Source organism: Callospermophilus lateralis, chromosome 4, assembly GCF_048772815.1.
Source record: "Callospermophilus lateralis isolate mCalLat2 chromosome 4, mCalLat2.hap1, whole genome shotgun sequence".
NCBI classification, from domain to species: domain Eukaryota; kingdom Metazoa; phylum Chordata; class Mammalia; order Rodentia; family Sciuridae; genus Callospermophilus; species Callospermophilus lateralis.
In genome coordinates, this window is record NC_135308.1 from 105,606,733 (window position 1) to 105,625,414 (window position 18,682).

Genomic DNA, 18,682 nt, shown 5'->3' on the forward strand with positions numbered 1-18,682 from the left:
CAAAATGGCTTAAATGCTGGAAGAAAATAATTTTGTTCTCATTTAACAAATAGTCCGGATATAGAACCATCTCTAAGCTAGAGAATTTATTGGCTTAATGAGGCCATTCCATCCTTCTACCCTGCCATCCTCAGTATTTGGCTGTCCCTTAACTGACTTCATTTGGTTATAAGTTGGCTGCTACAACTTTAGGTAGCCAGAGGCAGAAAAGGGGGACATCCTTTCTCATGCCTCCCCGTTTTAAAGACAAGAAGCCCTTAGAAGGGCCCTTAGCAGTCTATTGTCTATTATAGTTTATTCCTCAGTCTATCACTTTTGGCCCTCCATATCTGTTAGCTCTGCAGCCACAAATTAAACCACTGTAGATAGAAAATATTCACAGAGAAAAAATGGCATCTACACTAAACACATACAAATGTTTTTTCTTGTCATTATTCTCTACACAATACAGTATAACAACCATTTACATTGTATTAGGTATTATTCATAATCTAGAGATGATTTAAAATTTACAGGAGAATGTATGTTATATGCAAATTTTATATCAGACATTTGCGCATCCATGAAGTTTGTGGTCCAGTCAATCCAATCCCTGTGTATACCAAGGGACTACTGCTAGTAAGATGAATGGAGTTGCCTTCCTCTGCATAGACTAATCAAGACTGGTCTAATTTATCTCTTGAATCACCTGATCATTCAGTATCTGAAAAACATTTAGCTTTTTCTTTGTAATAAATAAGGGGAGAATGACTGTTCATAGTAGCCAGCAATGTCTGGCGTAGTACATGATTAACATAACTAACTGTGTTTGATCCATACTGTTTAGAGCAAAGACGTTTTAAATAAAACAAATCCCTGTTTATTTCTCCAACTCTGCATGCACAATTTTGTTTAGTAGTTGTTTCTTTTTTCAAACTTCCTTTTACCAGAACTGCTAACAAGTGGCAGGATTGCTCTATTTTGGATTTTATTTTGTCTGACAACTCCCTTCAGACAGATGTGTTCATGACCACATAATGGTATAATCCAGATGATGGTAAAAGAAAGTGGAGGGGTCTAGACAGCATAAAAATAATGTAAGTAATTCTGGACATGTGTTTTACTTATATTTTAATCCATTCCTAAGGGTTGATGGAAACTTAATATCCTTGAAGGTGAGGAAAAGTTGGTATATGGAAGTATATATTTGTATTCTTACCTGGCCTTAAGGATTCTTTAGTGTGCAGTAGAAAGCTCTGGCTTACAGTGATTGTAGAATAAGGAATTTTAAATAAATTGGTGATCATGTTCATTATATAACTAAATATGATTTTACCCACACTTGCAAATACTGTGAGACAATTAATTGGTTTCAGATCCTGTAAGCTTTAAAAATTGTTATGCATTATTTCATACTAATTAGTCTAAGGCCAAATTGTTTGCTTAGAAGTCGAATGAGATCTTTTTGGAAATATTTAAAACTTTATCAGGAAGTTTTAGTATGATGAACACAGTATATTACTCCATTTAATGAGGTCTTAAATCTTGTAAAGTTTCATAACGATGTCCATGAAGATCTTGTATATTTTTATTAACTTTTCTTAATTATTTTAAAATTTTGTTGCTGCTGTCAAAAACATTTTATGTTGCAGCTTATGGCTTATGGTTGTGTGTAAAAGAAGTCTGTTGATTATTATGAGTTCTACCCAGGAACCTTGATAAATTCTTTTTAGTTCTAATAGTTTCCAGTGCTGCTTTTAAGTTTTTTTTCAGATGAAGACCATCTTGTCTACAAATGATGACAGTTTTGCTTGTCCTTTGCTGTCTTACATATCTTCCTTGTCCAATTGCAGTGGTTAAGATCTCTAGAACAAAACCAGCAACACACAGACACCACTATTGTACTGTTCATGATTTAATGGGAATGTTCACAAAATTTCCTTAAATGTCACACTTGCAGTAAATTTTTAAATTTTTCTTAGGAAGTTAAAAGGGCTCGCTTTTGGTCCTAGATTCCTAGGACCTTTTTATAATAACTGAGTTTTAGGCTTTATCAGTTTTGGGTTTTTGTTTTTGGTGCTTTTTTTTTTGGGGGGGGGTACTGGGGATTGAACCCAGGGGTACTTATTCACTGAGCCACATCCCCAACCCTTTTTTATTTTGAGACAGGGTTCACTTTGTGGCTCAGAGCCTCCCAAGCCGCTGGGATTACAGATGTGCACCATTGCACACAGGTCTTCATTAAGTCTTAAGTACAAGATGTTGTTCCTTGGTATGCACAGGTGGTTGGTTCCATGATCCCTGTGGATTCAGAATCTGAGATGCTGATGTCCCCTATATAAAATGGCACAGTTTTTGCATGTGACCTATGCAAATCTTCCCATATACTTTATATTATCTCCAGATTATGTGTTATGACTAATATAGTATAAATACTATGTAAATTTGTTGTCCTGTGTAGTTTAGATAATAACGGTGAGGAAAAATATCTGAATATTTTTAGTATAGGTACAGTAGTCCCTTCCCCAACCCCCCGAAGATTTTCCATCCTCATTTGGTAGAATTTGTTGATGTAGAGCCCATGGATATGAAGGGCTGACTGTATGTGGTTATTTTTGATTGAGGTAGTAACTAACAATATAGATAACTCAAAAATTGATTCTTACTGGCCTTAAAGATGTATATAATTTTCATAGTTATATGTTGTCTATGCTAACACTACATTAAACGTTTACATTAATGAATATTTGATGCTTATTTGTGGAGTATTAAAAATGTTAAACATATAGATGTAGAGAATAAAATGGTGGTTACCAGGGGTTAAAGAATACAAAATTTCAACCTGGAAGAGGTAAGTTCAAAACATCTATTATGTAGCATGCTCACTATAGCTTGCTAATGTACTGTCTTGTTGAAAATTGCTTAAAGACTAGATCTTAAGTGTTCTTACCACACACAAAATATGTGTAATGCATATTAGTTCAATTTAGTCTTCTACAATGTATACCTATTTTTAAATAACATGTTTTAAATGACAAATATTTATAGAATTTTTAACTTTCAATTAAAATAAAGAAATATGAGGAAAGTAAAAAAAACTTTTTGAAGTTACTTATGGAAATATGTCAAATAAAAGTAATTAGATGAGTAATCAGGATGAAAGAAGTATAAAGGAAGAAAAATAAAATGACGTATGCATGTCTAATAAAATTATTATAAACCATAAGATCTTGTTCAGAAGCTAAAGGTCAGTTGCAAAATTGTCTCTGAGCTTCCTATTTGTATCAGAAAATCAGAGAATGTTGTCAATAACGTGATCTAGAGTTTCAATACAATGTAAATAAAGCTGGTTCTTCAAAAGAATTGCAGTGATCTGGAGGATCCTACAGAGTCTCCTAAAGCAGAAGGCATGACTGAATAGAATGAAAATTGCCTAACTTGTCCATATTGAAATATCAGGGGATGGCAAAGGAGGAGATAGAAACTATAAGGAATCAGAACACTGTACAGAATTTCCTGAGTTTGACATACTTGGCACGTTCCATGAATTGGAAAGTTAAAGCTGATGTTAGAATAGCCTGAGAGGAGATAATGGCAACCAGTGTTGTGCAGTTTTACCTTCCCAGGTAACTTGATAGATGTTCTGACTTTTATTATAGGGAGTGAAATCCAGGTCTAGCTTTGATTCCTTAATATTTTAGATGAATACAATCTTTATATTTTTATCTTTTTTCTTGCTTTCACCCTACTTGCATATACTAAGGTTGGAGGCTAAAAGAAATAAATTAAATTAGAATCAGCAGTTTCAAATTACAGCCACAAAATGTGTTGCTGGTATAAGCATGTTTGGTTTTATTTTTGAGTACTCAGCACAAAACAAATCCAAATCTTGATGCTTATTTCCAAAATGGGAAATATCCCTGGGCTCAAACCTTAAAAATAGAGGGCAATGAAATCTTGGGAAGTAAAATCTGATTATTCCATTTCAATTCACTGAGAACCTTAGCAAGATATTTACAAAGATATGGAGAAGAGAATACTTTTTTTTTTTTTTTTTTCCGGATTATTCCTCGTGAAGTCTAGCCTTGGGTTTAAATAAATAGGCCATCATTTGTTCTACTGCTAACAGTCACCTGTGTCTCACCTTTTTAAAGATCATATGTAAAAGGGTACAGGGTTGGCAAAAATCAATTATACCAAATTCTCATATGGAAATTGTGTGAAGGGGAAAAAGAATCATAAAAGAATAGCTTCTTGCGTGTGTCATAGGAACAAGGTTTCTTAAACTTGTCTGATGAGAAGAGTCATCCAGCTGCTTGTTAAAAATAGATTGTCCTGGCCCCATCCCATCCCTACTGAATCAGGATCTCCAGAGAAGGGACCCAAGAAACTGCAGTTTAGAAAGCTCTTCAAGTCGTTCTTATAAGCAGATGACTTTAGAAAACAAACATATAAAATGTTTTCAGTGGTTATCTCAGTAGTTAGATTATAGTGATTTTTTTTTTTCTTCTCCAAAAATTTGCTTTCCTGGTTATTCACAGTAAGTATTTATTCCTGTGTAATTATACCCAAAATGTTAATTTAAAAAGTACATCTAACTATTCGCTTCCATTCTGTGCTTATCATTTAAAAGGATCTGTCCCCTCCTGAACACACTTTACCTACTTGAGTAAATTCCTCCTCATATAGATCCACTAACAGGAAATGTTTTGTTGCCAACATGTGAATTTAAATTAAGCTGTGGTTAAATAATTTCTGTATTCTTCTTACAAACCTTCTGGAGCACATGATATGTAACTAATAAAATAGCACGTAAAGTAATTAGTAATTTTTTGCAGCAACTAAGTATCTTGAACTTATTTTTTGTGCATTATTGAAGGATTAACAAAGGTTAACAAGTGGAAAATAAAATGACAAACATCATTACTTTGCCTAGCAGAGCTATAAGAACATTTGAAATTATCTGTGCATATTTCATTAATATCAACCAATTTGTACTTAGTCATTGTAACTCCTGCTTTTGACACCAAAAAAGCTGGGTACCATGAAGAAAATGTTAGGAATTGGTGTTTACAATCAGTATTATTACTGTGCAATTCACAGGCAAGTCCTTTACAACAGTGACTTTATTAAGCCAAAATGAGATGTGTAATGTGTAATCTAAGGTACTTAGGGACAGAAAACTGCCTTAATTGTGCCAGTCTGTCTTTTGTGATTTTGATTGCTTTATTATTTATTTTTCTGACAGCTTTATCCATCTCTTAAAAGAAGTATAAATAAAATTTCACTTTCTGGACACTGGTAGGTGCTCTTGTCCATTTTCACCGAGGGCTGGTGGAGCTCTCGGAAATGTTCTCCACCAGCAGTAATAGAATCGTGTGTATTTCTTGTAATGTACATAAGTCCTCAATGACTGCAGTCACTTTGGCTTTAATAGAATTCTAGTAGGTTAAAAAAAATTAAAAAATAAATCTAATGGCAATGCAGATGAATTTGCTCCCCTAGAGATACAGGAATTTACAGCACAATTTAATTTATGACAAGTTTTTTTTTTTTTTAAAGCTAGTAAGTCTAGTTTAATCATTTTCTGCTGCCAAATACAAATCATATGCCATAGGCTAGGTTCAGATCTTATATGAAAGGTTTTCCAACAAGGCTCATAGATAATTTTTGGTTAAAAATTGTATGGTCTCAGATATTCATTTATTCAACAAATATTTATTGAGCAATGGCTGTGTCAGCCAATATGCACTAGTAATTATCTTTCATTTTTAACATGGTAGACAGCTAGCTCTACACTAATTTTTCAAATGTCAGGAAGAGTTACTTGTGCAAGGGTAAATTCTACAGAGAAGTAAAGATGATTTCATATTAAAGACTTAAGCAATCTCTTCTTTTAAGCAGGCAGTCTTTTCCTGTTATGTGCCTGTTTGACCAGTACAACACATATACTAATTTACTTTAGCTTTCTGACACACTAAAAAATTGATCTGGTTTGATCAATTTTTAAAATATTCTACTGGTTTTTCATGAATTGCCATGCCAAAAGAAAATAACAAGAACTGTCTTATTAAAGTAACACCAAGATGATATAATAACATGTTTAAGCAAATATAAATGTCCTATCCTGATTCAATTGTTCAAGTATTTATAGTTGGTGGTGAAATAGAGGGCATTATAAGCTAACTCCAGGGTCTACCAATTACCTCGAGCTAAATCAGGTAAACATCTCAGGAGCTGTTTCTAAAGAACTAGATAAAAACTAAAATGAGACAAATTAGTACAACCTTTCTGGAAGGCAGTATGGCTATACATATTAAAGAACTTAAAATTGAATACACTCTTTGATTTAACAATTCTACTCTTAGTACTGTATCCTGAGGAAGTAATAAAGGATGCACAAAGATTGTTCTACAAGGATTTTCATAATAGTGAAAAATTAGAAACAATCCAAATATGTAATAATTTGAGGTTGGTTAAATAAATACAGTACATCTCCCTGAGAGGGTATTATCAAGGCTTTAAAATGAGTTTGAGGGAAATGTTTCTGATGTTGTCTGCATCTCTGATAGTCACATGTGCTATTCACGCTCCACAGTGACCTTTCTTATTATTCATAGAAATGGGGCTAGCAATAAGAGAGATGAAGAGGTATCTGTCCCCTTCAGGGGATGAAAAGGATACGTATTCATCAGTTACCAGATAATTAGTCCCAGGACCAGGATGCCAAGTAGAATAGATGAGTCTGGAAGGGAAGGGCAAGGGATTCAGTGTTAATATCCATTTTTCAGTCCCACCAGCAGTGTATGAGTGTACCTTTTTCCCCACATCCTCACCAACACTTATTCGTGTTTGTATGCATAATAGCTGCCATTCTGACTGGAGTGAGATGAAATCTTAGAGTGATTTTTTTATTTGCATTTCTCTAATTGCTAGTGATGATAAACATTTTTTCATGTATTTGTTGATTGATTGTATATTAATCCTCTGAGAAGTCTCTCTTTAGGTCCTTGACCCATTTATTGATTGAGTTATTTGGGGTTTTTTTGGTGTTTAGCTTTTTGAGTTCTTTATATACCCTTGTGATTAGTGTTCTATCTGATGTGTGAGGGGTAAAGATTTGCTCCTAAGATGTAGGCCCTCTATTCATGTCACACTGCTGGTGGGACTGCAAATTGGTACAACTAACATGGAAAGCAGTATGGAGATTTCTTGGAAAATAGTGAATGGGACCACCATTTGACCCAGCTGTCTCTCTCCTTGGTCTATACCCAAAGGATTTAAAAACAGCATACTACAGTGACCCAGCCACATCAATGTTTATAGCAGAACAATTCACAATAGCTAAACTGTGGAACCAACCTAGATACCCTTCAATAGATGAATGGATTAAAAATGTGGCATATATACACAATGGAATATTATTCAGCAATAAAAGAATAAAATCATGGCATTTGTAGAGTTAGAGAAGATAATGCTAAGTGAAGTTTGCCAATATCAAAAAAACCAAATGCTGGATATTTTCTTTGATATAAGGAGGCTGATTCATAGTGGAATAGGGAGCAGGAGCATGGGAGGAACAGACAAACTCTAGATAGGGCAGAGGAGTTGGAGGGGAAGGGAGGAGGCATGGGGTTATTAATGATGGTGGAATGTGATGATCATTACTATCCAAAGTACACGTATGAAGACATGAATTGGTGTGACTATACTATGTATACAACCAGAGATATGAAAAATTGTGCTCTATATATGTAATAAGAATTGTAATGCATTCTGCTGTCATATATAAATAAAAAATTTACTTAAAAAGATCCATTTTTCAGAGTTCCTGTAAAAATGGGGGTCAGTGGTATCCCCTGGAGGGACTGGGGTCATTGGATACACAGTGTGGCTGCAGAATGAGTTATGATTGTCGATTTTGGCAAATATTTGTATTAAAAGGGAAAGGCAAGTCTCTAGTACATTTGCAGGATAATTTTTTTTGTTTTGTTTTTTAGGGTCTAAGAGAAGCTGAGCATTTTGGAAGGCAGAGAAAGGTTAATGATAGTGGCTAATGATTTCTAGGGCTTATTATATGCCAAGTATCATGTTTTATAATTTATACCCAGAATCACATTTAATTCTTCAAGATGAAGCTATTTCTTCTCTGATTTTTGCGATGAAACCAAGGATGCTTTGAGTTGAAGTTATTTGCCCAATGTCTCCAGGCTAGTTGAGTGGCAGAGCTAGCATTTGAATTTTGATTTTCTGAAAATAACCAGTATACCCAAAGGTAAGAGGGAAACCAAAGTTGCAAAAGCTGCAGGTATCATTTTGTAGAGTAGAATCTGAGAGGAAAGAGCTCCTTGAATGTGATGAGTTGTAGCCTGAGTTTAGAAATTCCATATAGAGAAGGCTCCAGATCTAGCCTGTACTATTCAGTTTGTTGTGTTCATGTTATGTCACTGATATGATCAAGACAGGAGTAGTTTGTGTTTGGTATGTTTGATGACAGAATGGCCCAGCTTTCTGGACCTTACCCCTTTTGTCATCTCGTAATTCAAACTCCCAAAGTGTCTAGGAATCAGTTCATGCTCTGGATGTTTCTGTGCTGTCTAATGCTAGTACATTCCAGGAATAGAATTTACTTTTTCCTCATTGTATCAGGTAATACAAATGAAGGTTCATGGAAAAGTCGGGGGACTAAGAACAAGGGAGTGCAATTGTTGTACAATAGTACCTTGTACACCTCAGTCCATTTCTACATGATAGGCAGCTATCAGTCTACCTTCTACTCAGTTTATTCATTCATCTGACATTCATTTTGTAGGCCTGTTCTGAGCATTAATGATACTTTAAACATAAAAACTAACATCTCCGGGGGAGAGGTAGTAATTGAAGAGCAGGCAGAGTCATAGAAAGATTTAAAATTCTTAAGAATAAGAAGCATTTGAAATGTTTGTTGGCTGGGGAATAAGAGCAATGAGAGCGCAATGAAGAGAGAAATAGAGACATTACATAACTCAAGAAGAAATATAAACGGATGTACTTCAGATATCAAGACAGATGATGTCTAGCTATTAATAGGTAGAAAGAAGGAAACCTGCATGAGTTCACAGTGAGCAGCTGCCATCTCCTCTGTAAGGAAGGAAGGTAGGTAGGTCCCGTGCAGAGCATGCTGGTCTGCAAGTTAGATATGCAGCAGGAGGAGCACCTTGGAAATGTAGAATGCTCCCTGGCAGGTGGCTAGGAGCCACAGAGGAGATAGGTGTGCACTGTGGTAGGCCTGACTATGATGGCAACTGTGAACTTGTAACAAGGCCAGTTAATGTAGTTATTTGACTTGTTTCCTACCAGCAGTTAAATCTTAAATACCTGTTAAGCCTTAGAGAAGCCTCTCTTCTGATTCTCCTATTCTTCTAAGCCCTTGGCCTGAGCCTTCATATCCCAGATGTGAAATTTCTATCTTCTATAGGGTATAGAAGATACAGGCACGGGTCCTGCTGCAGCCTGCTAGTGAGAGCATGTCAGCTTCCCCATGCACCTCCTCAGGGTGAGTCACCTCCCCTGAAGGAGAAGGCCTCATGGTGTCCAATCCTTGCAGAACACTTGTTCCTGTTTATACTGATTTGGTTTCAGGGTAACAGGTTTTCCCGAGTTCATGGCTATGCTCTCAGTGAGGGCTGTTGCTTGAAAGTAACAAAAATAGCTATAAGTTAATAGATAAGGGATTTATCAGGAAGATGTTAGGAGCTCATAGATTCCCCTAAAGGATTTGACAAATAAATGAGTCGAGGCAACCAGCAGACAGGGCAGAAGCAGTTCTTCACAGACAGCCTGTGAAACAAAGTGTGGTTACTGCCCTGGACACAGGGCTGCCGTTGGCACCATGGACACCCACTGACCAGCAGTAGTTATCAAAAAATCCTGCCACAAGCTCTGCCTCTTCAGTCTCTGGAATTGGCATTTGCCTTCTCATCCACCCCAGAATGTTTCTGTTTGGCCTGGCTCCTTGGTGTCTCTAGCTTCCCATTCAGAGTCTGGAATGGGTGGTCTGATTGGCAAAGTATAGCTCTTCTGCTGGTAGTTGAACGTCACAAGACATCAGGAAAAGGAGGTGTGTACATTTTTATCTGTTATAATAGATATAATAGGAGCTGAAATGTTGAGTGGTCATTTATTCTGGTATTTCATGTAATAGATGGCTATTACAGTGCCATGAAATACAAGAATAAATGTTCCAGTCTTTCTGTTGAGAGGAAGTCTTAGATCACTGGATGCTGAGTTTCTCTGTAATTATCTGTAACAATAGAATAAATTCTTTGATTCTTCAATATTTTGCAGGTTGCCTAGAAAATAGTGGAACCTCAGGAAATGTTTGTAGAATGAATTAATAAATTTTTTTTTTTTTTTTTTTAGTACAATAGCCACCCCCACACACCTTATCTTCAGGGAACACATTTCAAGATTCCCCCGCCCCACCGTGAATACCTGAAATCAAGGGTAGTACCAAACTCTATATATACAATGTTTTTTTCCTATACATAGGTACAAAAATTTAATGTTTTTTCCATCTTAACTAAGCATGTCTTACACACTGTGGCTGTAACTTTTGCAGTTTGAGGTGTGACATTAAGCTAACATGAATTTCTTTTTCCTTGTTCACAATTTCACAGAAAATTCATTCTTACTGTAGATCTTAGCAACCTGGACCACATGACTTTTTCCTTATGAATTCAAGAACTCTCACCTTTTCACTTTAAAGTAGTACTTTATGGTTTCTCTTTGGCATATGCAAATCACCAACATCAAGACTCTTGTGCTTTGGGGCCATTGTTAAGAAAAATGAGGGTTACTTGAACATGGCTTTGTGATATTGCGATAGTCCATTTTATAAACAAAATGACTATTTAGTGATAAATGGGTAGGTAGTGTATACAGTGTAATTACTCTGCATAAAGGAATGATTCACATCTTGGGCAGGATGGGGCAGAATGAGATTTCATTGCATAAAACCAGAGCAGTGCACACATTATTTTAAATAATTTTTTAAAATCAGCTTATTTCTGGAATTTTTCATTTAATATTTTTAAACCTCAGTTGACAGTGGCTCACTGACATGACAGCAAGCCAAGACCATGTATATTCTCTCAACCATCATGTATTAAGCATATAATTTGTGTCAAGCACTGTGTTGAACACTGTTTGCAGGATCAAAGTGTTTTTACTCAATGGTAAATAAAGGAGTAATCAGAAACCATACAAGAATCAAAATATGAGGATTCGGATCTTGAGTGAAAAAAATGCCTCTTAGACAAGAAGAGGAATGAATCTGGTCAACTTCCCAAGTTGAGGCTGGGAATATGGCACCAGAAGGGTAGAAAGAGCTGAAAATCTCCCCAGGACAAATTGAAGGGATGGTGGCAAGCAGGGAAGTCGAGAGGATGTGAGTACCTGCTGGGAGCAGAGTGGCACTTCAGGTGCTCCGCACCCCCTCCTGACTCCAGAATTTTTAGCCAGTTGCTTGCTCACTTTAAGGGAAGTCACAGCTTTCACTGACCCTCCTGTAAGTTACTTTAGTGTAAGCTCTAAGTGTTACAAGCAATAAATGTGCCGTGTAACAGATTATTAAATAAAACAATTTTCTATTTAGGATATTTCTGCAAAGCATGTCTGGATTCAAATTTAGCCCAACACCAGGTATATTTTTTTTTCATCTGGCATCATCTATGTCACATTTGTTAGGTGAATTCCATGCTCTCTATACTGTCCCTGACCGCAGCAGCTCAACCCCACTTTCACAGTAGGTAGATCGTGAATGGTGATTCCTGGGTAAGGAGGCCTGGCTGCTGGACCTGTGGATTGTCTTGACCTTAACCCAGCAGTTCCACCCTAACTTGTGACTGATGAAATAGTAAACAGACACACACACAGAGATTTTTTTTTCAGTGAAAGATTGGTCTGGTTTATTTTCTGTCATTATTGGAAATGGTTATTATAGTTCATGTGCTTTATGTCACCTAAGTCATGACATTATGAGAGTCTAAAAAGGATTCTAGTGAGGTTTTCTCTGTTTAGTAGATAGAAAAAAAAAAAAAAAAAATGAGGCACAGGGTTTTTAAAAGTGTCCTGTCATGGTCATAGAGGTGATAAGTAATGAGACCGGAGTTTGAACCTAAGCATTTTGGTTCAGATCTTGTATTCTTAACCTTTATATGTACGCATTTTCATTTCCTAAAGCAGGATAACTGCTTCACCATCAAATGTGATCTTTGAAAGATCAAACAAGTCTCCACTTTTACGTGCTTTCCTTTCATTAGTTTGGCAATTAATTTATCAATTTTATCAATTAATTCCCTATTTTATCGATTCAGATGTTTATAACTTCATGAATAATTTAGTTCAAATTCTCTGAATTTTTTAAAAATTATCTGGTGTTCAGGCATTCAGGATGAAAGCTAAACATTTAGTAATTAAACCATTTGAATGCCTAGTATGGAAATAAATTTTTAAAAATTTGAAATCTTTAACACAGAAAAATGACATCAGAGAATGGGATTTAAAACAACAACAACAACAAAAAAAACCTCTTGTATACTCTTAGGAGCCAAAAAGTCCTTTTTGGCAAGAGACTTTTACTTACCTCAAAGGGCAAGAAATTCCAACAGGACGACCAAGGGCCCTCCAGAGTTTTGGGGAATGCAAAAGCATGCCCAGCATTCTTTGGAGACCCAACACCTTCAAATCACCAATGGAGAGAGCAGCTTCATTGTTTCAGTTCCATTATGAGCAGATGAATCTCTTTATCAGGACCAAACTAATTTGCTTTTGTATTTTTTTTTTTAAATGAAACAAAATTGTTTTTTCTGCCTTTGGTAAAATAAAGGTCTAAAAAAAAATTTTTTTTTTTTTGACAGAGAAAAAGACAAGCATATGAATCTAACCTCATCTGCCACGGACTGCAACTAGAAGCAACAAGATCGGTAAGTCGTAGTCTCTTTGCCAGCCTCAGCTGACCATGTTCTTGGGAATTTGCATGGCACTTGGAATTCTAGGATGGCAGTGGCAATGTGCAGTCCTGGCCAGGATGCTGTCAGACTGGAAAAGGAGTTTGTCAAAATTGACAATCTATAGGAGATATTATTTTTTCTCATCAAAGACAACAAATTTTTTTAATAGCCAAGGAATTTAATAATGAACGCTTGTACAACAGATTATTTCTTCCTTTGAGAAACTTCTAGAAGTTTTTTTAACTATAAAAATAATAGTTTATGGTAAAAATGAGAATGTAAAAATAGGGAAAATAAAAATCATCTGAATCTTAATCACCTAGAAATAACCTTCTGAAAGGTTAACCTTCTGAAACTTTTCTGCCTTCAGATATGTATATTTCCTCAGATGAAATCTGCACATAAACATCAAGTAATTGAATGTTTGACTGTCTAGTATGGAAATAAAAATTTTAAAAATCTGGAGTCTTTAATGCTGGAAAATTACATCAGAGAATGGAGCTTAAAAAGTCCCATTTGTGTACCCTTACCAGCCAAAAAGTGTGTGTGTGTGTGTGTTAGCCCTTTCAAAAGAGGAATTATTATTTCATGATTTCATAATTTGATTTTCCCTTAATATATAATAAAAGCATTTCTATATCAATAAATATTATTCTTTGGCATTTTTAATGGTCACATAACATAATGAATAGATATACAAGAAATTAAGTAGTCCATTTCTAGTTTTAGAAAATTAAAAATTTTTATTAGTTATAGCATTACAATGAGTGTTCTAGTGTTTCCAAGTCACTAATTTGGATGGAGTGATGGACGAATTGGTAAGGTTAGTTTTATCATTTAAAATGTTATTTTCATAAAAGAACTCTGATAATGATTTGAATTACTTTGTTAATTCAAACTAAGGAGTTATCTTAAAATTTTATATGGGTTTGCAAATCTATTTTTATTTTATCTTCCCTCATACTGGTATCCTCTGGGCATATGTATTTTTTTTTAACTACCAGCCCATTAAAAAAAATGTTTGTTTTAAATTTTGAAAATAGTTGGTTTGATTTCCTGGTCCATGTTTTATTCTTCCCTTACAGGTTTTGGATGACAAGATTGTATTTGTTAAAGTACACGCACCATGGGATGTGTTATGTACATATGCTGAGATCATGCACATCAAATTGCCTCTGAAACCCAATGATCTGAAAACCCGTTCCTCGGCCTTTGATGGTTTCAACTGGTTTACCAAAGTTCTCCGAGTAGATGAACGTCTCATCAAACCAGAGCAAGAGTTTTTCACTGCCCCATTTGAGAAGAATCGAATGAATGATTTTTACATTGTTGATAAAGATTCCTTCTTCAATCCAGCTACCAGAAGCCGCATTGTGAGTCTAAACCAAATTTAGTTTCTGTCTTGGGATGATTTGGAACCTACTGTTGAGTAATTAGTGATTTGGTTGGTGTGGTCTGATTTTTTTTTTTTTTTTTTTTTTTAAAGCAGCAAAAAAAAAAAAAAAAAAAAAAATTCAGATTCCTGTTAAGTAGTAAACAGTGACTGGATTGGTTTGTTCTGCTCTATAAACCACATTATTTTGGAATCGTTTTAGGTCTACTTTATCCTCTCCCGAGTGAAGTATCACGTGGTAAACAATGTTAGCAAGTTTGGGATTAACAGACTTGTAAGTTCTGGAATCTACAAGGCGGCTTTCCCTCTCCATGATGTAAGTCAAATAACAGAAATGAAGTTAAGAGACCTAATGTATACTCTTAGTGTGGACAAGAGAAAAGGACTGACCTTCCTAAACTTATGTCTCTTTCTTGGTAACATAGAGATAACATATTGAAGGCTGGAGTTGTAGCTCAGTGGTTGAGCACTTGCCTCACAAGTGTGAGGTACTGGGTTTGATCTTAGCACCACATTAAAAAAAAAAAAAAAAACAAAGGCATTGAGTCCATATTACAACTAAAAAAAGATAACATACTGCAAGATTATAAACTTGCTTAACGCAAGAAAGAACCAGACTGTTTTGTTCACTGGTGGATCCCAGGCATAGAGAAAATGCTGTGTTTAAAGGAGTAGATGGATGAATGAGGCCTTTCTTTCCTGCAGTTTACACACACTGCCAGACCAGATGAGCAGTCACCCTATATGAGCATCTCTGGGGCCCAAAGTCCTATTCTGACACTTCCTAGCTCTGTGAACTTGTGAAAGACATTTAGCCTTTCTGTGCCTCGGTATCTTCATTAATAAGGTGGGAATAATAATATTCCTTACTTCATAGAATTGTTATGACGATTAATTAAATTAATCCATGCTTATGTTATTCCTTAGCATACAAGAAGTACTGTGTGCTAGCCATTTTCATAATGACTGACAGATATTTTTTATCAGCCAGAAAAGTTGTAACCAAATAGGTGTTAGAAATTCTCATTTATCATTTTCTGCAACACAGACTTCTTCCCTCTTGAAATACTATTTTCAAATCATGCCCTGTAATATTCAGGCCTTTAAAAAAGCATCTATTAGGCATGTGTCACAATGGCAAAATCCCAGATTGGTGACATTTTTTAAGGACTACATGTGGAGACCCCAGCAACCCCTTGAATTGAATTGCACTTCTCTATCTGGTAGCATCTCATATTAAGTGAAATTTTTAAAATGTGACTGATTTAATGATTCCATAAATGCAAGTACATGATGTCTGAAGTTGTTTATATAAATTCTGTCATTGAAATAAATACCACATTTCATTGCATTGTTTCTTTGTTATATTTAGTTTAATCAGTTTATCAATCTATAAAACCAAAGAAAACAAGGACTGAGATTGATCAGTACTACTGTGTAGTATGTTTATGATGAATGAGGACAAAACTGAAGTGCACAGTGTACTAAAACTAGGACACCAAACAGCTACTCGATACACTTGACTAAACAGACAGGGGAGCTGGGTGGAGAAGCAGATGCTGAGCTTCCTAAGAAATCTTATTTGGCCATTCAGGCTGACAGTCTGCATGTTTTATTTTTATGCTCCAGCAAAAATTAACAACTGTAGTGTGATATGAACTTTGGGGACACTTGTAAGTAGTTGTTCTGAAGATTAATTTGGAATGCCAGAGTTCTGGAGTGTTTGGTTGACATTTGCCCACGCCCAGGTCTTTTCCACTAAAGCATCTTAGAATCGCAGTGGTCCCACATCCTGGTCAGGGAATGAACCTGTGTGGTGGTTGGGAGGGAAGTGGGTAGAGGTGAAGGCCAAGACTAGGCAGGGTGGTAATTGGGTTCTAGGATATGAAGAAGGAAAAAGAGTCAGACGGGAGAAAGGGTGATTGAATGTAGGCAGAGGCAAGTTTTGTTTTTTTTTTAATAAGCTATATAAATAATATGTCAAGTTGCTTTGTTGTTTATGTTCTATATTTTGTTATAGAATAATTGCTGAATTGGGAAAAATGAAACCTGGGTTTTAGAATTGGCCCTGCTGCAAGCTTGTCCTGTCCCTGGTTCCCCTATTGTCCAAGAGACTGTAGGCTTACAGATGTTCCTCCATTGTGGTGATTTTATCACTTGGGTGGCCCAATTCTTCATTGTTCAGGGCTCCCCCCTGAGTAGGCTGGTAAGCATCCCTGGGGCTCCCACTGAGTTCCTGCATTGCTTCCCAGAATCACAACATCTGAGCATTCATCTCTGTCTACATTAGTCCTAAGAGAGAGAGTAGTAACCCTGATTTAGAATCAGTAAAAATTAGATGGTGTTTCCATCCCTTCCAGCAAGTGAGGGCCCCTTTTTACAAATGACTGTGAAGTATTAGTGCCACCTTTAATAAGCACATTTGTGGAAACATGATGATTATGGTGCTCATTAGTCTCCTTTTGCTTCCCAGTGCCAATTCGGCAGTCGGTCAGAGGACCCCAGCTGCCCTAATGAAAGGTACCTTCTGTACAGGGAATGGGCTCATCCTCGAAGCATATACAAGAAGCAGCCTCTGGATCTTATCAGGTGAGTTGTAGAGAACCCTGTAGTGGGAAGCATTCAGGGTTATCTTCATAACATGTAAGTATGATGATATTCAAGACATATTGCCAACCATGGAAGTTCACCCAGAGCGCTGAGCTTTGCACTTTTTAGGGTGTTTTACTGAGGCTTCATTTCCTAGGCATGATCAACTGACTCATCACCCAGGTGACTTAGTTTCTAGTCCCTTCGTATTCCTGCAGGTATGACCAGTATTACGTGGTTCATAGCCCTAACTCTAATCATGTGATTGGTCTCTCTAGCATGACCAGCCCTATTCTCATTCATCTCATTAACATAAATTAGGGGCCACTATGACTCACTTCCTGGGCATAAACTATCAGGTGTGGTCTGAGGGGCCCACCATGAATAAAAAGACTTTCCTCTCTCAGGATATTCCAAGGGATTAGAGGTAACCTCCCAAGAACCAGGAGCAAGGACCCACCAAATTCCTTATTGCACAGGAATAAATGTTAGGTTTAGTTTATATAATATGGTAAGACAAGTAAATTTTCACTGCTTTTCTGGATATGCTGTTAGGTACTATTTTATTTTATCTCACAAGAAATAATGACTAACTGTGTGTGTGGGGGGGAGGGTGTTGTCTTTCACAACACCAACACTAACTGCTCTCCAGAAGCTTTTGTTTGGGTGAGATGGAGGATCATTGCTGCTGGATAGAGACAAAGAACAGCCAAACACATACACATAAGCAAATTTCTTATAAAAAAAAAAAAAAGGAGAAAACTTTTAAATTGGAATGAAATAACAGAATACTGAATCTGGGGGATGGGTAGAGACTTAGTTCAAAAGTTATCTTGGAGTAGGTGACATTTGAGCTGAGAACCAAATGGTGAAAAAGGATCTAGTACCTTGAGGATTTGGAAGAAGTCATTCCAGGAATAGGGGTAGCTAATGCAATGGCCCTGAGCACAGGTTCATTTGACAAGTTCAAGGAAATATGGAAGAGCAGCACTAATGTGAAAGGGATAAGGCATTAAATTAGAGGGGTAGCAGGAACACAGGAAGGACTTTAGACTTTAAGTGCAATGAGAAGCACTTCTAATATTTTAAGTGTTTAATAGTTTTGTCTCATTAATGTTTTGTAGAGATAATGAGAATGGATCACAGGGGGCACAGGATGCAGGAAGAACAGGTCCAGAATGGAGGCTCTGGGTGTAGGCCAGTTGGAAGATGGGGGGAACAGATTGGTAATGCATTTGGGGAGTAGCACTGAGGGGACTTGGTGAAGAATTGGAAGTGGAGGGTGAGGAGAGGAGGGGAGTCAGGTTATTCTCAAGTCAGCCTGGAGTCAAGTGCCTGATGTTTACAGAGAGAGTTTTAAAACACTCGAATCATTTGTTTTATATTTCATTTTGAACATGTACAAAAGAAGAAAAAAATAGAACGAGACTTCATGTCTCTGTTACCCAGCTCAAAAACTTAAAAACTCAAAGTCTGTCTTGTTCCATCTTTATCTCTACCTCTTTCCCTCCCTGCCCCACTGGATCATCTTGAAGCAAACCCCAAATGCCATTATTTCTTTAACATTTACTTCTAAAAGACAAAGTGCCTTTTAAATGTAATCTGAATACTTAAAAAAATAGTCAATGTTCAGATTTATCTAATTACCTCAGAAATTATTGTTTCTTGGTTCATATCGGGATCCAAACAAGAGCCAGATGTTGCAACTAAAATATCTCCATCTCTGGCC

At 36.3% G+C, this 18,682-nt stretch overlaps 1 protein-coding gene across 2 annotated transcripts in view; it reads left to right on the forward strand.

The window, feature by feature from the left end:
• Positions 1–18,682, forward strand: part of Ano6 (anoctamin 6) — a 191,492-nt gene that overhangs the window by 106,463 nt on the left and 66,347 nt on the right. For both annotated transcript variants that reach the window (XM_076854348.1, XM_076854347.1), the window contains 4 exons: positions 12,879–12,944; positions 14,057–14,344; positions 14,567–14,680; positions 16,838–16,953. In XM_076854348.1, the coding sequence (XP_076710463.1) occupies positions 12,879–12,944; positions 14,057–14,344; positions 14,567–14,680; positions 16,838–16,953 (584 nt within the window). The remainder of the gene's footprint in view (positions 1–12,878; positions 12,945–14,056; positions 14,345–14,566; positions 14,681–16,837; positions 16,954–18,682) is intronic.